Source organism: Chamaea fasciata, unplaced genomic scaffold, assembly GCF_029207755.1.
Source record: "Chamaea fasciata isolate MVZ Bird 193981 ecotype frontalis unplaced genomic scaffold, bChaFas1.0.hap1 SCAF_8, whole genome shotgun sequence".
In the NCBI taxonomy this organism is placed as follows: Eukaryota; Metazoa; Chordata; class Aves; order Passeriformes; family Sylviidae; genus Chamaea; species Chamaea fasciata.
In genome coordinates, this window is record NW_027094093.1 from 12,159,738 (window position 1) to 12,177,654 (window position 17,917).

At 43.6% G+C, this 17,917-nt stretch overlaps 1 protein-coding gene across 2 annotated transcripts in view; it reads right to left on the reverse strand.

The window, feature by feature from the left end:
- Nucleotides 1-105: 105 nt before the first annotated feature.
- LOC136293201 (hyccin 2) overlaps nucleotides 106-17,917 on the reverse strand; it is a 68,391-nt gene continuing 50,579 nt past the window's right edge. The window contains exons 1-16 of one of the 2 annotated variants that reach the window (XM_066189668.1): nucleotides 17,481-17,701; nucleotides 16,424-16,567; nucleotides 16,076-16,162; nucleotides 15,077-15,163; nucleotides 13,810-13,841; nucleotides 12,529-12,586; nucleotides 11,472-11,656; nucleotides 10,767-10,865; nucleotides 9,081-9,190; nucleotides 6,186-6,318; nucleotides 5,682-5,778; nucleotides 4,331-4,477; nucleotides 2,981-3,152; nucleotides 2,633-2,694; nucleotides 1,823-1,941; nucleotides 106-1,212 (exon numbers count right to left, since the gene is read on the reverse strand). In XM_066189668.1, coding sequence (XP_066045765.1) covers nucleotides 1,126-1,212; nucleotides 1,823-1,941; nucleotides 2,633-2,694; nucleotides 2,981-3,152; nucleotides 4,331-4,477; nucleotides 5,682-5,778; nucleotides 6,186-6,318; nucleotides 9,081-9,190; nucleotides 10,767-10,865; nucleotides 11,472-11,656; nucleotides 12,529-12,586; nucleotides 13,810-13,841; nucleotides 15,077-15,163; nucleotides 16,076-16,162; nucleotides 16,424-16,567; nucleotides 17,481-17,577 — 1,716 coding nt within the window. In that variant the 5' untranslated portion in view covers nucleotides 17,578-17,701 and the 3' untranslated portion in view covers nucleotides 106-1,125. Of the gene's footprint in view, nucleotides 1,213-1,822; nucleotides 1,942-2,632; nucleotides 2,695-2,980; nucleotides 3,153-4,330; nucleotides 4,478-5,681; nucleotides 5,779-6,185; nucleotides 6,319-9,080; nucleotides 9,191-10,766; nucleotides 10,866-11,471; nucleotides 11,657-12,528; nucleotides 12,587-13,809; nucleotides 13,842-15,076; nucleotides 15,164-16,075; nucleotides 16,163-16,423; nucleotides 16,568-17,480; nucleotides 17,702-17,917 lie in introns of those variants that run through there. The other variant, XM_066189671.1, reaches the window with a different exon arrangement.

Sequence of the window (17,917 nt, forward strand, 5' to 3'; positions counted from 1 at the left end):
GCACGGATATTTGATATCATAACGAAAATGAGGTTTTTGCACGACTGCCACAAGGATCTCTTATCTTCCTGTAACATAAAAAGACTGAAAGACAAGACAAGCTAATGAAAATTAATAAAGTACTTTATTTGATTGATGTGAACTATTACAACACTGAGCTGTAACACAGCCACCAAATATTAGGCAACAGAGTCCCTGAAGTCTGGCTGGCAGACTAGAGACGATGGAACTATAGAATTCCTCCCACATAACTGAGAAAAAAAAGCATTGAAGAAAAGATGTCAAACTTCAGCAGTCTCCCAGCCTCTAAGAGCTTAAAAAAAGGGGAGAGCTTCTACATGGCATTTAAGGCCTCCTCCAGGAACAGTGGACACTCCTGATGTAAAAAATATAAATATACAATCAAGCTTTTTAAAAAATCAACAAAAAAGCTTCATGGCCTCTTCATATTCCTGGACTGCACACTGGAAAGTAGCAGGCAATGACATGAGTCCATCATAATTTTGATTATCTAAATGTTATAGAAAGATGTGGGTTTGGGACAAGTCCTTCAGTTTTATTGCCAGAATTGACTAAGTTACCCGCAGCATCCCAAACCCACTAGTATTCTCCTTTCCTCATGCAGTCAAGGCAGGTGTCATAGCAGAAATCTTGTCTTCATACACTGGAAGCTAGTTTTGTCTAAAGGGTAGAGGAGTAGTGGATAGCACTCAGTTCAGAGAAGTTGCACCACTAGTACAAACTAAAGCTCTTAACCATCCTGTGATTTGCACTTCCCAAGTAAATTGCTCCAATAAAACCCTCATGTCTACTGAGGTAGAGAGCAGAAGGCACAGTCTCACCAAGTTTGTTTTCCTGGCTGTGAGGTTGGCTGAACAGATAGAAAGAAGACTTTGTCTGAGCTAAGGACAAAGCAGACAAATCCAACTAGAGCACAAGAGAGGCCTTGCTTACCAAAGTCATTGTTCCAAACTACCTGAGGTAGTTGAACAATGAGCAAGATTCATGAGAATTATTACTCATCAGTGCAGCAGCTGTGAGGTTGGAGAAAGAGAGATCTGAGCATAGACCCCTCTCCAGCAGCCATTGAGAGCAGTTGCTGTAGACACTGAGGACACAGAGACATTACACATCTTCATCCTCTTTCTCTAAGAAGTCAGCCAAGGTACTCTCATCCACGGGAATTAGTAAGTATTCCGCACCGTCGGCTCCCTGAAAACACACATGCGCAGCCATTGTTAACACAAGTGCCAGGCAAGCCACTAGCCAGCACTGCAATGCTAGCATTTATCTGCAGTCTGGATTAGAACTGGACAGCATCCTGAACAGCTACATTACTGCAAACCTGCAATACTTCACTAGAGCAACACAGGAAATGCACAAATACTGAGAAAAGTCACTAAATGAGAAATCTGCTGGTGGGCTATGCTTGTCTGACACTACAAAGTTCCTCAACACTGCGTTCCTATATCCTGTACTGCTACCCTGCCTCATTATTATGACAAGTCTGCATTCTTTCCTTATAGAAATACAGGTAGTACTATTGGAAGCAGACCGGCAGGCTCCATAGTCTGCTACTTCTCAGTGTCTTCAAAAAGAAGACATGTAGGTTGCTGAATAACCAAAGCACACTGTGTTTCTACAAACCTCCATCCATGTAAAGGGTGTTGACAAATTGGAGGCATGGAAAGAGCTGCAATTACAGAATTTCAGCCCCCTGCCAGTTCCTAGGTGCTTAAAACAATACAGCCTAACTTAGAAGCAAGTAAGTATCTTTTTTATTCAAAGTGGCTGAATATCCCGAATTCTTCCCTGGACTCACCCGCTTGGTCCGAATGAGCTTGTGGTCCCTGAATTCTGTCAGCTGTGCCCTGAGTGTCAAGTCACTGTTCACAAGGAAAGCCTCCCGACACTGCTGGTAAAAGTCTTGGAAAGACAGCCCTGGAGACAGAAAAAGGCAAGACAAGAAACTGAAGTAGTAAGATTTTCAGATTTTTCCAGGTCTCACACCACATGATGTCCACTTGAAAGTCTTGCTTTGGCTTAGACCAGAGTAGCTACAGTAACATCACCTCTTGCAAGTATACAGCCAAGGTAATACTTCAGTAATTAATGGAAAACAGCTGAATTAACATTCCAGTCACCCTGTTGCCTAATGGAATTTTAATTGCACTTTAAATGCACTTTCTACAATCGTTAATGTCTCTTAATTTCCAACTCTTCTATCTTGCTTTCTCTACCATTAAAATGTTATTCATACCCACTGCAGCACCTATTACAGACAGTCACAGAATATTCCACATGTATCCTAGAAAGCAGGGGTACATCAGAAGTCATTTATAGAGAACATTTAAGTGCAAGTTACGCAAATTCAGTCTTCATTTTCATTTTTTTTACTCCACAGCCCCCCACGAACGGTCTCAGTCATGTCTACGCATGTAAGAGGCAGTCCTTCAGAACCAGCCAGTCTATTGATTGCCTGTCTGAGTCACAGTGCCACTAGAAATACAGTGAGGCTCACTGAGACAACTGTTCCAGCACTTCTGTTGCTGGAGATGTAACCTGCATACCAAAACCCAGGGCTGCTGTGAACAGCAACACCCTAAACAGATGAGAAAAGGTGGGTACTTACCTGGATAAGATGGGTTGTCCTTTTTCTCCAGCTGGTGCTGAGCAAGCAGTCTGAATATCCCCCTAAGCGAAATGAGGAAAGGGGAAAATCAAAATAATAATAATTTAAAAACAGCCCAAAACTCCCACCATTAGAAAATATTAACTAATTCTGCCTTATGCACAAAGACCTGGTTGTGAAATCTCATCACTGGACAAGGTTTGCTACCCAAATGCTGCTCATTTAAAGTAACCAATCAACTGGAACCCAGGTCCTACCATCTTCATCTCGAACACTATTATCAGAAAACACAGATTGTAAGGACTGGGTCCTCGGCAAGGGCTACTGTGAAGTGTAACAGTGTCTTACCTGGCATTGAGAGTGAGGCTATGCAGGACATGTGTTAGGGAGCTCAAAGCCAAAGATCCAGACTGTTGTACTAAAAGCGAGTTCTCGTAAGATGTTTCTTCCACATAAGGATTAAATGTGGTTGTTTCATACCAAAGCCAGTTATAGAGGCTAAGCTTTGCCTGATCCCACACTAGACAGAGAGAAAAGAAAGAGCAGACAAAACTGGGAGATTTATGTATTCTAAGGTGTTAAGCAAGCAATATTAAAATGCACATAGTTTTGCTGTACAATTGAGGAAGCAATACATGCTTGTGAAATTCACATTACATACACCCTGATAACTGCAGTTCCAGTAAGATAAATTCTCTGCAACAAAACATTTGCAGGCATCCCTTTTCCATAGATACATTGTAAATGTACAATGTTCCACTGTCAGGAGTGTGCAAACAATTTCTGGCTGTAGCTGGAAGCTCTGCCTAGAGAGGGAGTTAAATAGCTGAAACAAGGCCCTTCTCAGAGTGTGTGGAGATTCCTCCCTCGAGCGGGGATGCCCCTCAAGGTTACTCCTCCAGGCTGAGCTAAAGAGATATTCTCATGGTTGTTGGCATGGGTAACATCAATCTCTACTTGTATAGTTTTTGCTAGCTTTAATATGACTGCTTCAATATTGTTTTAAAAAGGGTGAACTATACTAACAGTTATACCTACCTGTGCTGTGTAGTAAATAATTCTGATGAGGATCTTTTAGTCTAATCATAATCGTAATCAATATAAGTAATTTATTTAAGTATATTTGCTTTGCTATCCTTAATTTTGTGAAACAAAAGTTCAATTACACCTATATAATCCTTTAACATTAAACCGTCAACTATGTCTGGGGCTAAGATCTGGTCCAGCCACACCTAGATCCTGTCTGAGAAGGGGTTTAGAAAGGAAATGGGTCCTTTCTGCATCCCCCGGCTCAACAGGAGGGCTTCTCTAATAAACTTTGTCTGAAGTTCCCATTCTGCCCACAACATTGACAGATAAAAGGAATTTTTTTAGATGCAATGACAGACATAACATCCAGGCTCCAGTTCAGTAAGTTCCTAAAATCAAAGGGGGCCAAAAGCTCAGGGAGTCTATTTGTATATTATGCCTAGTGGTATTTCTCAGTATCTTTATGTAGTTTTGGTTGTATAAAGCACAGCCACACTCCCAATCAGGACTATACACACATCAACAGCTCTGCTCTACACATCAACAGTAACACATACTAAGTAACAGTACTACACAGTAAGCAATACATGAACTTATGAAACATGCTTAGCAGCCCCAAAGCAGAACACAGATCCTTCTCTTGGCTAGATCGGGCCCAGAGGAACTCACTGAGAGGAGCATTGATGTGATCGATAGAGGCAATGAGGTAAATGCTACGCAGGGAGGATAACTGTGCAAGGATCTGCTGACTTCTTTCTCCTCTCAACATCTGGCTGTCCAGGTTATGAATGAGGACATAGAGTTCTAAAGATGAATCTGCAAGATCAGAAAAAACAGCAAAGAACCAATCAAAGAAACTGCACATAAGCTGGTTTCCCATTCCCAGTGCAGCATAGCACAAGTCTATTTCACCACTCTCCATATACATCACTCCAGTATAACTTTCCTTTTGCAGCTTAGTTTGAACCTATACTGGGTGTTTCTGAGCACCTAAAAGGGTTTTTCTCAATTCACTGTCATCACAGCTACAGGGTTGGTTTTTTTCAGTTTAAGCTTTTCTGTTATAATCTTCTTTCCACTTGCTCACAGCTTTACCAGGAATTTCCCCTTCAGCTGTATTTCTTTTGCAATTGAAGATCATTGAAATATATTTTAGAATGGAAGTTTAAGCACAGTTTATTCGGCTGCTTTTGATTTACATGACTAGGATCTTAAAGCAGTAAAAATGCATTTTCTATTCAGGGTTGGATCCAAAGCATAATTTCATTGAAAATTTCAACAGGTTCTGAAAAAAGGAGAGAGACTTAGCTCAGATAATGCAAATAGTAGATATTAAAATTTCCAGCTAGCTTCTTGCTGCTGTACTTATCCCTGGGAACAACCATTCCTGAGTCCAGAAACAATTCTAGAACTGTAACCAGTTTTTGAGCAAATCCATACATATTTGCCTGTCAACGGAAACCAGCCAGATCAGCTGTAGCATACTGCAAGACGGACTTACACACATTCAGGTGGGAACTGCTGTTACCCGGCCTTTTTCACGTAGTCCCACCAGAAACACTCATAAGGTAATGATGAAAAACAGAATGTAAACACTGAAACACCAATGCCATGCACAATTAAGATTCCATGGCAATTTGAGTATGAACATACAAGCAGTAAGACAGACATTCAGATGTAACTCAGCAAGCATTTTGAGGCAATCCCTGTTTAATTTTGCTTTTAATTTAATTTTTGCTTTTAATTCTAACCTGCTTGTTTGACTCTGCTATCCTGTTGCAAAACACTGACTGAGGTAACAGCTTACATGGGGTTGTTACACATGTATGTACACACGTACTCCTGGTGCTTGCATGTTTTCATACATGTTGCACAAATTACAAGCAAGGAAGTATACTAGCTACAATGTACTAAGAAACTGTTAACTGCCTGTATAAAAATTGTAAGGGAAGAAAATGTCCAGGTTCTCTAAACAGTAAGTAGACTTGAACATTTTTGTGCATAAAGTTAGTCATTTTACCTTCTTTAAACCTTTTGGTAATGAATTCAAGTTGGTCAAGGGGGCTACGGAAGGTCCCTATATGGTCCAAAACCTCCTCTGTGATGGAGTTGAGAATCTGAAAAAGAAAACAGGAGTTCCTTATGAAGGGCTCTGATACTGACGTGCAGAAAATCTGAAACTGAGCCCTTGGCTGCCTTCTGAGAGATAATCTGATTATTACCATGAAATCCCTAAAACAGTGAACACAAACAAAAAAAATTATACCCTTTTTCAAAACAGTGACATAAAACAAGGCTTTAGAGTGATGAATATCTATTAATCACAGCAATTACTGCAATTCCTTGGAAAATGTATGGGATATTTTCTTTGAAGTATTAGAAGATAGAGGAGATGCTCTTCATTTAGAGTCTGTTGCTATAGGGTGCAGCAGGTTTCCTTAACATTTTACATTGAAAGGTTCTAGAGGTATCCATCTCTAACACAGGATGATTACATAAACCCACAAGCTTTTCCCACACTTACAGATCTCACAGTGATGCTGGGGAAGTATCCATTAACCACCAGGTGAACAGAATTCTGGAGCAGAGAGGTACGAAACTTCTCCAACAGGTCACGCTTTGAGCCCAGTCCATAAAGCACAATATTGAAACCCAAGCTGCAGAAAAGCCAGCAAATACACTGGATCAAAAAAGTGCAAGTCTGGTTTTACGTCCATACATTCATTAAGCAAAATGATCCATTGCAATCTTGGTTTTAAAAATTTCACGTATTGTCAACTCCAAGCGTACCTTAAGCTTACAGCTGATAAATGAGGTTAGCTACAAGGAGTCTGAAACCTGCCATGTACATCCTAGGAAAAGAATCATTTTAGCAGCCTAGAGGCTCACAAACTTAGTAAAACATCGATGGAAGAAAACGCTATTGACTAAGAACAGCTACAGCTTCAGGCAAGAAATGGTAATCAACATTCACATGGCTCCCCTCACCACTAATTATATTACATGTTTACTACAGGTCACAATAATTACAAGAAAAAAAGGCAAACCCTCATACTGGTTTGCCACTCTGATCCTCAGGCACAATTTCAAAGCAAAATTACTCTATACTCATGTATATTTCTTATCCTAATTGTTCCACAGAAAAAGAGGCAGGAAAGCATAAAGACAGCACGGGATGGAATTGCAGAGACCCAGAAAAGGTGACTTTAGTCACATCCCTCACCCTCTCTCAGGCTGCACTATGATATGGGAAATGCTCATTAGGCCTCAGCCTTGATGAACTGCACCTAGACTAAACCTCTCTCCAGCTTATCAGAAACACTGTCTGTTCCCAGGAACTAATTTTGTCTAATGAGCACCCGCTTTTAATGAGCAGCCTTGGAAACTCATTTCTCTTGTCTGAGTAACAATCCAAGGGGAATAATAATTTTGTTGCTGAACCTTCAAAGACAGTTACTGACTCAAATTGTGGCCAGGATGAAAACATCACTCTGACTGAAGCCCACTGTCTTGTGTGCCTAGAAGAACAGTCAAAAGTGAAACCCTCTGGGCTCTCCATTATTTAAGACCACTCTCTAACACCACTGCAAGCAGTGGTCCAGAGCGAGATCTTTTTGGGCTCTCAATTCCCAGAAGGTGATTGACTGATAGTATGTCTCAAACACCAATAAACTGGTGGCTGTGAAGCCAACCAAATAGTAACAGATAAGAATAATTGGTAATAACCAAGGACTACTGGTACTTACATGCTGTGAGAAAGAACAAATTTTGGCTGGAAGGGGGGCCCAGGTGGAGATAGGGCAAAATCTTTCCATGAGAAAGAACAACAACAAAGTACAGTGCAAGCACAGGAATGATTGGCAGGAAGTGGACATGAACTAGAAGGGGGGACTGTGACAACCAAAAACCTCCAAAGCCCTCTGACCCTCTTCCAGAAAGGCCTAAAAGAACAAACTGTGCATGATAACTAATTAGCACAGAAAGCAACAAACCGGTCTTTGGGGCAGAGACACCTGTCCATAAAAAGGCAACTCCCCTGCACAAAGTCAGGCAGTGTCCCCCAGACACTGAACCAACTGAACCAACACAGCTGGATCATAACTTGTGACTTGGATCAATGCTGAATCCAGGATCAGCATCCCCACAGCTGGCTCAATGCTGGAGCAAGAGCTGGTGATCTCTTTTTTGCTTTTAAATTCATCTCTCCTTTTTAAAATTAAGCTCTTTAGTTTCTCTTTTCCCTTCACCCAAAACCCAGTGCCATGTGCCTATACAGTAGGTCAGAGACTAACATACCAATTTCCATGCCAAATGTGTGATTTACTAATAAAACTCTATGATTGTTTGTGGACCCTCTGCCTCCTGTCATTCCCTTTGACCAATAAGCATTTTTGAATCTTGAGCATTTCTTTACTTTCAGGCGTGGGTCATCACAGGAATCACAAAGCTTGGTTCGGTTTGAGAAGCAGGAAATGCATTATCTTGATCAGAAACAAGAGTATCAGCTTACTTAAACAGCACTGGGCAAAGGTAAGGTGACCAACAGCTGTCACTGCCTTGTCATCAAGGGATTTGTTTCTTCTGCCCTGCCATGTACATCTCTAACCATTTGCCCAGATTACCGGTAACAGAGAACTCTTCCTCTTGCAACTCTCCTACTTTCAAAGCTGATGTCTTCTTCATGCTCTCTGTTGCTCCCCAGGGACCACCAATTTCCTTATACTCCACTTCCTTGCAAAAGCTTCCAAGGGGCTTTCTCATCACCAGTATTGGCTCCAGCCCCGGAGGTGGTGCTCTGCCTTCTTTAAGGTGCTTTGGAATCTCACAGGGTCTCTATAGTTCCATTTGCTTTCCTGAATGTTCACCCTTCTCCTTCCCATGAAGATACACACACAAAGCCAAATAAAATTTATATTGCCAGTGTTTCCAAAAGCATTAGTGTTTCTTCATGCCCAGATCATCAGGTACCATGGGCACTGAAAATTAATTGTTACACCACTGGAGACAGCCACAGACTGAAGATGGTGAGGGTGGGCTACTCACTACTAACTCACTGCTGTGACAAAAATGATTCCTCACAAAAAGCACTTTTCTCATAATTCGTTTTCCCTGTTCTCTCACTATTCATGTCCCCTGTTTGTGAATGCCCTCTACCTTGGTTCAGAGAGGCACAGGCAAACTTAACCAGGTAGAATGCAACTTCACTGCACTTCAGACATTCGGTTCAAGGAGTTAATCAGATATGATTTGGTCTACAGGAAGCAATAAATTAAATTAATGTCACCCGCTTTTAAATTTAAGCAAACAAAGAAAAAAAATTGCTCCTGAATTCATCCACAGGATGGTACAGACATGAGGGTAAGTTTACTGGCAGTGCCTTTTAACTAAGCTTCTTCAGTGATTCTCCTTGTATACTTACTGTAATTGCAGCATCCACTTGGAAAACAAGGATTCATGTTGCTGGTTAAGGTCTCTAATTTCAGCAGCATAGGCAAGGGGAGCATTTTTCAAAAGATCGTGCAGTGTTTGCTGTGTTGAGAAAGAGATGACAGTCATTCAAAGCTGAGAAAATGCAAGAGATATACCTGGAGTCCTTAAAACATCCTCTAGCATGCTCCCTATCTAAAGAGAATAGTTTTATTGTCAGTGCACTCTGTTTGTGGTTAGGTTTTTTTTTCCTTCCCATGAAGACTCCACTAAGCACTGTTTTGCTACTGGAGACACAAAGCAGAGATTAAGTGACCTTTTTTACATTACAAGGAGCTAGACTAGGACTAGAACAGATGACACACTATTTTTCTCTTCCTGCCAAGTATGGGGAAACCACTACAGGAAAAACGGATACACACAAGAGCTCACACAGCACCAAGCACTGTACCAACAAGATAAAACATCACATCCCTGCTCATGGGAACAAAGGCTCCAATCAACGTGCTTAGCAAGGGTTCAGGTGTTTGCCACTACAAGAGACAGCTCCAAATGCCCACCATCTTAAAAAAATACAGCAGAAAGGATATAATTTGCAGCTGATAGCTAAATGTAGAAAAGCATCAAGAATCAAAGGATTAATTCAGCTTTGAAGATATGCTGTGATGCTGATGTTTGAACAGCACAGTAGCATGATAGTCAGCATCAAATCTACACCAGCCTCTCTTTCTCTTCAATTTTAACAGCTTTGCTTCCCACTCCCTTGCAGTAGAAGACAGTTCACACTGGAAAAACAGCTGCAATGTATCAGACAAAGTACTGAGAGACAGAACTGCTAAACCTTCAACTACTTTGAAGCCAGCAGTCATTTTAACACTTTAAGCCTTGATTTCCTTCCACAGCTGTTATGAAAGAATTTGTTAAGAATCCAGACATTACTCTGGGCAGCAATTCCAGGTAACAGCAGGCATCAGGCAGTCTGCATATATGCCATCTTTTAAAACACAAATGGATACAAAAAGAGGCACAAGGGCTCCAGGTACTCTACACAGTTCCCTGAGACCTGTCCTTGTAGGGACACACAACTGCTTGATTTGAACTGTCTTGTGGAAGTGACATGTGGAGAAAAATAAAGTAACTCAGTCACCAGCATCAGACTATTCCTGTCTCCTAGAAACTGCAAGGGAACGAAGTACATCTAACAGACTAGGTGACAACATTTAGAGCTGTTCCAGTTCTGCAAGTGGTTTGACCCAGTAATGTTCAGAGGAAATCAGCTCTCTAGATTTCCTCTATACATAATAAGTCAAGACAGTCTGTAATTCCCCCTACCATTTCATTGACAAAAATTATGTTTTAAAACAAGTCTCTACAATTCTGCCTCTCTCTCTTTTCCTCCCCCAAAAGCACACTTTGACGTTCTGTGGAAACTGCAGCTTTCAGCTGTGAGCTCATCTGATAGTGCTTTCTCCCTGCATTTTCCCTGCTGTCTCAGGTTCAAACAACTGGGCACTGTCCCTGCTCAGAGCAGCAGTAGAAAATTGCTACCTAAATCAGCCCTACCACTGACCACATAATCAGTAGAAATAAAGTGAAAAGAGCAACATCAGAAATTTTGATGAGGGAACTCTCTATCATAGAAATCAAAACCCCCGAGTTGTGTGACTATGAACTGTACCTGATTCAATCTTCTTTTCCTCAACTTCTGCAGTGTTCGGTCTGAAGTGAGCACTTTGGAACTACTGTGAGCTTCAAAATACTCCTCCACTAGGTTGCCCTAAAAAAGGACACCAAGATCAGCAACACTCCTCCTGCCGTCAAGTTATCCCTGTCCCTAAGATGGCCAATGCGACACAGAGCAAGGGTGAATACAGAAAGACAGAAAATATTTGCAAAAATGGCTTCTATAGCAGCATTCTGCCAAAGCTAACCCAGTCAGATGATTCTTTCCTGAAAAGAGAGCCAGAAAAGAGATTCTGAGAGAGGTAACATAACAGTAAATCTTAACTGGAGTGGGGATCCCGGGTGCTGGAAGGAAATAAGATAATTAAGCTGACCACCAAGCCAGAACACTAAAGTGTGCTCCTTTAGATACTACAGGTATCAATTTCTTCATCTTGCCTCAATACAATGTCTCCTGCTCCATGGACATCTTAGACTTCTCCTGAAGCTGTTAAGGATGCCAACTGGATTAGCACACTGGTTCACATGGTGCCCGTCCAACAGTGATTACTCAAAAATACAGCAAAAGCCAGCCCAGCTGGTTTGATCTGAAATGAGTTTAGCAGTTCTTCCCCAGGGTCACGTGTGGTCACTAACACCTTATTGTCACTATACATCCCTTCATGTTTGCTAGCTCAGGGATATATTTTTGCACACTCACCATCTTTTGCTCCTTAATTTTTTTGGCCAGGCTGTTTCTGGGAGGAGGTGTAGATGCAGCCTTAGTTTTGGATGGAGTCTTTTGATTTGATAAAACAGTGCTGACTTCTTTCTGTTCTTCCCCATCCTCCTCCTCTGAGCAGGAAGCAGAATACTCACTCTCACTTTCTAAATAGGGATCTGGAGCTAGAGCATAAATTTTAAGGTTAAAAGCTAGAAATGACTTCTTACACAGAACTCATTTTGCACCATCTCACACACATTCTCTAGATGTTTTACAAGCACATGAATCCTAAATTTATTTCACAGAAAGGTAAAATCAATGCTTAAGAGAACTGCAAACACAGGTGGCCATTTCTTTTGCAGTTCTAGGATCACAAAGTATTGTTAAGTAAAGCTTCCTCCTTGATACCAACTAAGAAACGTCATTGTACCATAAAAAGAGACTAAAAATGAACAATGGAATTCCCTGTTTCTCTTAGCATCTCTGTGTCAGTTTTCCCAAATGCCAACCATACAGGCTGAGTCTCTTCTATGTCCCATTCTGCAAAAAAGTTGTAAAATACCTCTGTTAGCAGCGCTGACTGAAGAGCACAGATGAAATCTGGCTCAGTCTTGGTGTCTCAACACAAAAGAAATTGAAGATGAAATACCATTTACTAAACTCTCCTCTGCATTCATTCTGGTTTAGCCAACCAGTTATTGGAAATACTTTGACATGGATGTCCCCGCCACCATTGAAAAGTTTTATGCCTGGTTCAAGCAATTGGGCTGCACTAAATAGGTAAGAGTACTGAAAGTTTTGTCTCCTTTGATCATGTTACTGAAATTCAGTAACTTGGTGCTTCTAACCCTTCCACCCCTCACCTTAGTAGCTATCAGTTGTAGAGCAAAGGTCTACATAGATTTTCTTAAGGACATTCCTACACTCTCTGCAGGATGAATCAGGTTGTTTCAGTCACACTGCTACCACAGACAGAAGCTCAACAGGAAAACACTCTCCCTTGAACACAGTGCCTCACTGACTGTGGCAGCTGACTGCAAAGGCTGATCTTTACCTGCTAGTCTCTTTCTGAGTCTGTAAGGTGTGGTGGACACAAATTCTTTCTTTTTATTCTGGAACAGCAAAGAAAAAACATGCATTAGAAGAAAACATCTCTCTCCTGTAAATGGCCCTCTGCCAAGCAAAGAGAGGTTACATTTTCAAACTATTTCAGCCCACATGAAACTAGAATAGCAGAGGCAGTTAAGTATAGAGAGAGTTCTTGTTTTCCCATTCAGAGGGAGACAGGATCAAGTTCCAAAAGGGGCTTAATTTTTTCAGTTCAAGATGGAGAGTAGAAAACTGAAATCTCCGACCAAGATGCCAATCTTGGCCCCTCAGGAACAGTCAACCAAAGCAACAAAAAACTGGAAATGCTTCAGTCCCCCCAGCAGTCACCTTCCATACCATGCTTTCTACTCGAAGTCATCTGGAAGTCCTCTATGAAAACTACCAGAACAACAGAAGACCACTCAGCATACTAAGCCCAGAAATACAGTGAAAGAACCCAAGCTGCCTGGGCTCACCAAGTTGTAGTGGCACATCTTCCTTACACATGTGTACAGCACATGCCTGACTTAGACACTGGATCAAGTCTGCAATACTTAGGAAATACTTTTGTTGATCCTGACAAAGTGCATGTGAAATCATCAAGCAGTGAATATGGCATCCACAAACAGCATGTCTTTTACAGGAGTATTTCATCCTGGAACCTCATACCAGAAAAGCTGTGCACACATTGCTGCTACGATGCTGTACCATTTTAGGAAGCCAACTCTTTCACTCCATAGCCACCACAGCTGGCAGTTCTGGACTGTATCTCTCTGCAGCATCACAAAACACAACATCAACCTACATTCGCCCATTACCCCAAATTATTCTTTATAAACCAATGGTAAATAAGAAACTGAACAGCATCACAGTTCTGGAACTCCTGTTTTAACAGCATTTCTTACAATTAGGGTTGTTTCTTCCTTTAGCGAGAAACTGGAAAGCTGTGAGTTTAACTGTGTTTTAAGGGATTGTCTAGCATCCTCACTTGTATGATGCAAGGCAAGAGTTTTCACTCATTCTTATTAAGCTGTCTAACCCACCATTTGCCCACCGACTCCAAACCCCATAGTCCTGGTTAATGGTTCTCACTTGAGTTACTCCTGTCTGGTTAGAATAGAACAGACATCTCTACTGTGGATTATGCTTTTCAAGGTCCATCCTTTCCAGAACTGTAGTAACTGGCCAGTACAAGTGGGGAAGAAACCCAAACATGAAGACCAAGCAATATAAAGTTATTACTCACCCTCTGCTGCACTTTGCTTGAACTTGAACGTTCTGAAAAGGAAGAAGCAACACTGTAGAGAGTATTGCAAATTTTCAACAGTGGCACAAGATGGTCCATTAGAAAAACAGGCATTCACTGTTCAAAGAATATTAGAATATCAGCTCCCTGAATAGTTAATCCTATGAGGGAAGCCTCTAGTTCCTCACAGGTAGGCAAGGAGCGAACAAAGAGTTGCTGGGAGTGAAAGAAGTGAAAGACTGGCAAGGAGAGTTGTAAATATGCTCAAGTGACCATGCAGCTGGGGATAGCAAAGACTCAAACGGCAATGCAGAAGAACAGATATACCATGTCTATTGCTGTTTACCCTGTGTATGCTTTGCGAAGTAGAACATCTGTTTATAGATAACACAGGTGCTTGGCAGGCTTGGAGGCACCCTAAAAGACAGCCTTGAGCACCCTGTCTTGGAACAGAGACCAGACCACAGTGAAGATCACAGCATGGGGATAAACCACATGTGCAAAACTGCTGATAGACCAATGTGAACAGCAGGCTGGTTCTAGCACTGAACCACCTGTAAGGGTGCCTGCCTCTCCACTCATGTCCCTCTGCCCAGGTGTTGCTTCAGGAGGATGACAGAAATAGATTTACTCTTTGCATTCTACCTGTAAATTTGTGGTGGCTCCAGCAGCTTGCCTGTGTCAGCTCACTCAGGAGTCTTATTACCACAGAAGGCAGCTTTTAATTCTTGGTCACAGGTTTGGGAGGCCAGGAATGAGGGAGCAGGCTGAAAACTGAGCTAATGTGCACTCCCTGAGCCCATCAGACTCCATTTCCAAGCACAAATGCACATGCTCTTGCCAGTTGACCTGCACTGACTTCTACCATCAATATTTCTCTCTGCAGCACTAGGTGTTAAATATTATATAACAGAGCGTGAATTTACACATGAACACTCACACAGTCCTACCCAATCGGTGTTCATCACACCAGCCCAGCTCATAACTCTCTCAAGTGCAAGTATTTTTGTTGAATAGAGAGGAAGTTGTTACATGTCACAGCAACAGATGAGAGGGAAGTTCATGTTTCCTCTAGAGCAGCAGGGCAGAAGAAGAGATCTGACATTCAGGTGAAGCACGGGCCAGGCACACCAAACAGTTCAGCCCACAGTGTTATCCTGACTAGAAGCATGACAGAAGCTGGAACTCAAGCATCCACTCCACCACCCAAAGAGAAACATAACCCTGTTCACTCAGCTTCAGTTCCCCAAACCATCACAGGACTTACTGCTTTGAGGGGTTTTGGCCATCTTCTCAGGGCACTTGGAGTGATCAGATGCCACATTCTTTTCTGGTGTCTGGGCCAATTCAGAGGCTGCAGGAAACAGGGGGAAGGGAAGGAAAGACATGTCAGGTACAAAACTTCCAGCTCTGGATAGTCAGAAATGGAGCCTCACACCTGAAATGCTCTCTACATATTAATTCCCTAGCTATTTCAGGAACCAAATACTTCTGGATTTTTCTAACTCTGAAAGTGCCTGTATTCCTCAGGAAAGATTTTCAAAGGCTGAACTCATCAATGATTTAATTTTACAAATATGGCCGATGCAGTGGCAGAGCACATTTTGATCTCTGGGAGATCTTAGAATTAGAGCAAGGTTTGGTCAGGCTCACTTAGTCCTTTAAGACTGCTCAGCTGGACATAACAGATAATCAGATATAGCAAACATATCAGTTCCCCAGGAGGAACAACTTACTTGTGTCTACTCCTTATCAGTACAAGCTGAAGTTCACTGACTGATGTGAATCTGAAAGGTCACCATGTCCTGCTAACTGTCCCTACCATTGTACGACCAACAGCCTATTCCCTGTAACAACACTGGCACTAACAGACTGTCACAGCATGACTTCCCTCAGTTTTCAAATGGAGTCATAGCTCCAGGAGGGAGCACCAGTGAAATCCACCCTGCTGCAGAAGGAGGTCTAAGATAGGAAACACAACTTCCCAAGACACAGCAGAAACTAAGAGGCACCAAAACCAGCTCCTTTATAGTGATACTGCAGGATGAGCCCTCTCCTTCAGATCATCCCTTGTAGGATGTATCATTAGCTGTGACAAATTTACACATAATGAAGTTCAGATGGTGCTGGACACACAAAGATTCTTCAAGTGAGTGACAACCCCGCTCAAGCAGCTTATCTGAACCAAAACAGTCGACCCTCTCTGGAACTGCCACTTTCTGCTTGCTTCTCCTAAGTCCACAGAGAAAAAAAGAGCAAAACATACCCAGCTCAGCCATTTTATTGGAGCGTTTGGGAGTCTGGAACGAGTAAACTTCACCACCACTAATATTTGAGCCATTTCCCAGTGGATCTGTGAAAAGAAATGTTACTTGCAGCTATTTTAAAAGCACTGATATTCCTAACCCAATATTTCACTATTTGGCTTTATATTGCAGGAGTTACAAAACAAATATAACAATAAAATCCTAGAACCGTAATCCTCTCTTCCACCTGTTACCACAAGCACAGAGCAGATTGAGCCCTCAAAAGCAATTTCACCAACACTATACAACCCTAACACTGCAAGAATCTCCTGAAGCCAGAGCTGTGTTAGGTTTTCCCCTGCTAATACCTTGAGCACATATTCCAAGAGCAGCAACATAGTTTTTCTCTTCCAGGATCTCCTGAGCTTCATGATCAGAAATATTCTCAAGCTTCTTCACAAATCTCTTCACGCTGACACTCAGCTGAGCCTTGTCCTTCCGTACTTTAGTTCCTAGAATTGCAATAAAAGCTTTAACCTCCTGCTATTTCATTATTTCTATTGCAGTAGTATGCAGCCACCCAATTTAGAGACCAGGTTCCCGTTATGCAAATTACTAAAATTCAACGCTGAGGTGTCCTACTAAAAGAACAGCTGGTCAGTAGCTACAGCCATTCATCCCTCCTGCACCACAAATGCTGGCTCCTGCAGACCCAGAGGGTTAGACACCCATTTCAGCGAACACCAGCTCCACAGAGAGAAACGGGAGAAACTACAGTGGCTCACGCATTGCAGTATCAAACTGCACGCAAAAGGGAAGGGATACTACTTGGCAACCCTTATTTTTTGTAGAGAAAAGGAGCAATTGGAAAATACCTTGCCTGTAGGCTGTCAGTATAGTGACAAAATTTAGAGAGAATTTAGGCTGAGAGCCCTCTGGAAACCGTCTGCGTGACCTTCTGCTCAAAGCAGCATCAGCAGTGAAGTCTGAACTGGATGCTCCGTGCCTTGCACTGGCAAGTTTTAAGCATCTCCACAGAGGTTCCGACCTTAAGAGCAGCCAGAACTGCTGCATAACACTCCTACGGCAAACACCCGGAGCCTCGTTCCGCTCCGACTGTGCGGCGGTTTAACCACGTCAGGCCCCAGCAGCTTCCCGGCTCCCTGTGCCCCCGGCACCCGCGGCTGCTGGGGGAGCTCGTACCGAGAGCTCGTACCCGCCTCGCCCGCAGCCTGTCCGGTGCCGGGCTGGGACAGAAACACTCCACCGAGGGGCCAAGCGGGGCAGAACGACTCCGGAGGCCTCGTCCTCCTGCGAGGCTCTGCAGCACCCAGCTCCGGTGTTCAAGAGCCCTTTCTCGGGGGCCGCCGCTCGGAACCCTCTCCCCAGCGGCCAGGGCTGGGCGATGCCCCGGGCCGGCTGTACCTGCGTCGTCGACGATGTGCTTGAGGACGTCCTCGTCGGGCACGAACTTCACCTGCAGAGAGCGGCGGCTGCTGCGAGTCCCCTCGGGCCGGCTCATGGCGGCGTCCGTCACGTGGGCGCGGCCCCGCCGCCGGGGGGCGCTGCCGCCGGGGGGCGCGGACCGGCCCCGCCTCACCCCTCACGGCGCCGCTCCCGCGGGACCGGGGCTCGCTCCCCGCGCCCCCGGCAGAGGCGGCGGCAGCGGGAGGTGGAACCGGGCTCGCGTGCCGGCCAGCGGCCGCCCGGAGGCAGCCAACCCGGGCGCCGCGCCTTGAGCGACCTGCGCCACGGCCAACCCGCGCCCCGCTCCCAGCCCGCCTCGGCCGCGGGGCGGGACTTCCGCCGCCGGGCACGCGCGCGCCCCCCGGGCTCGTGCCCGCGGTCGCTGTGGCGACGCG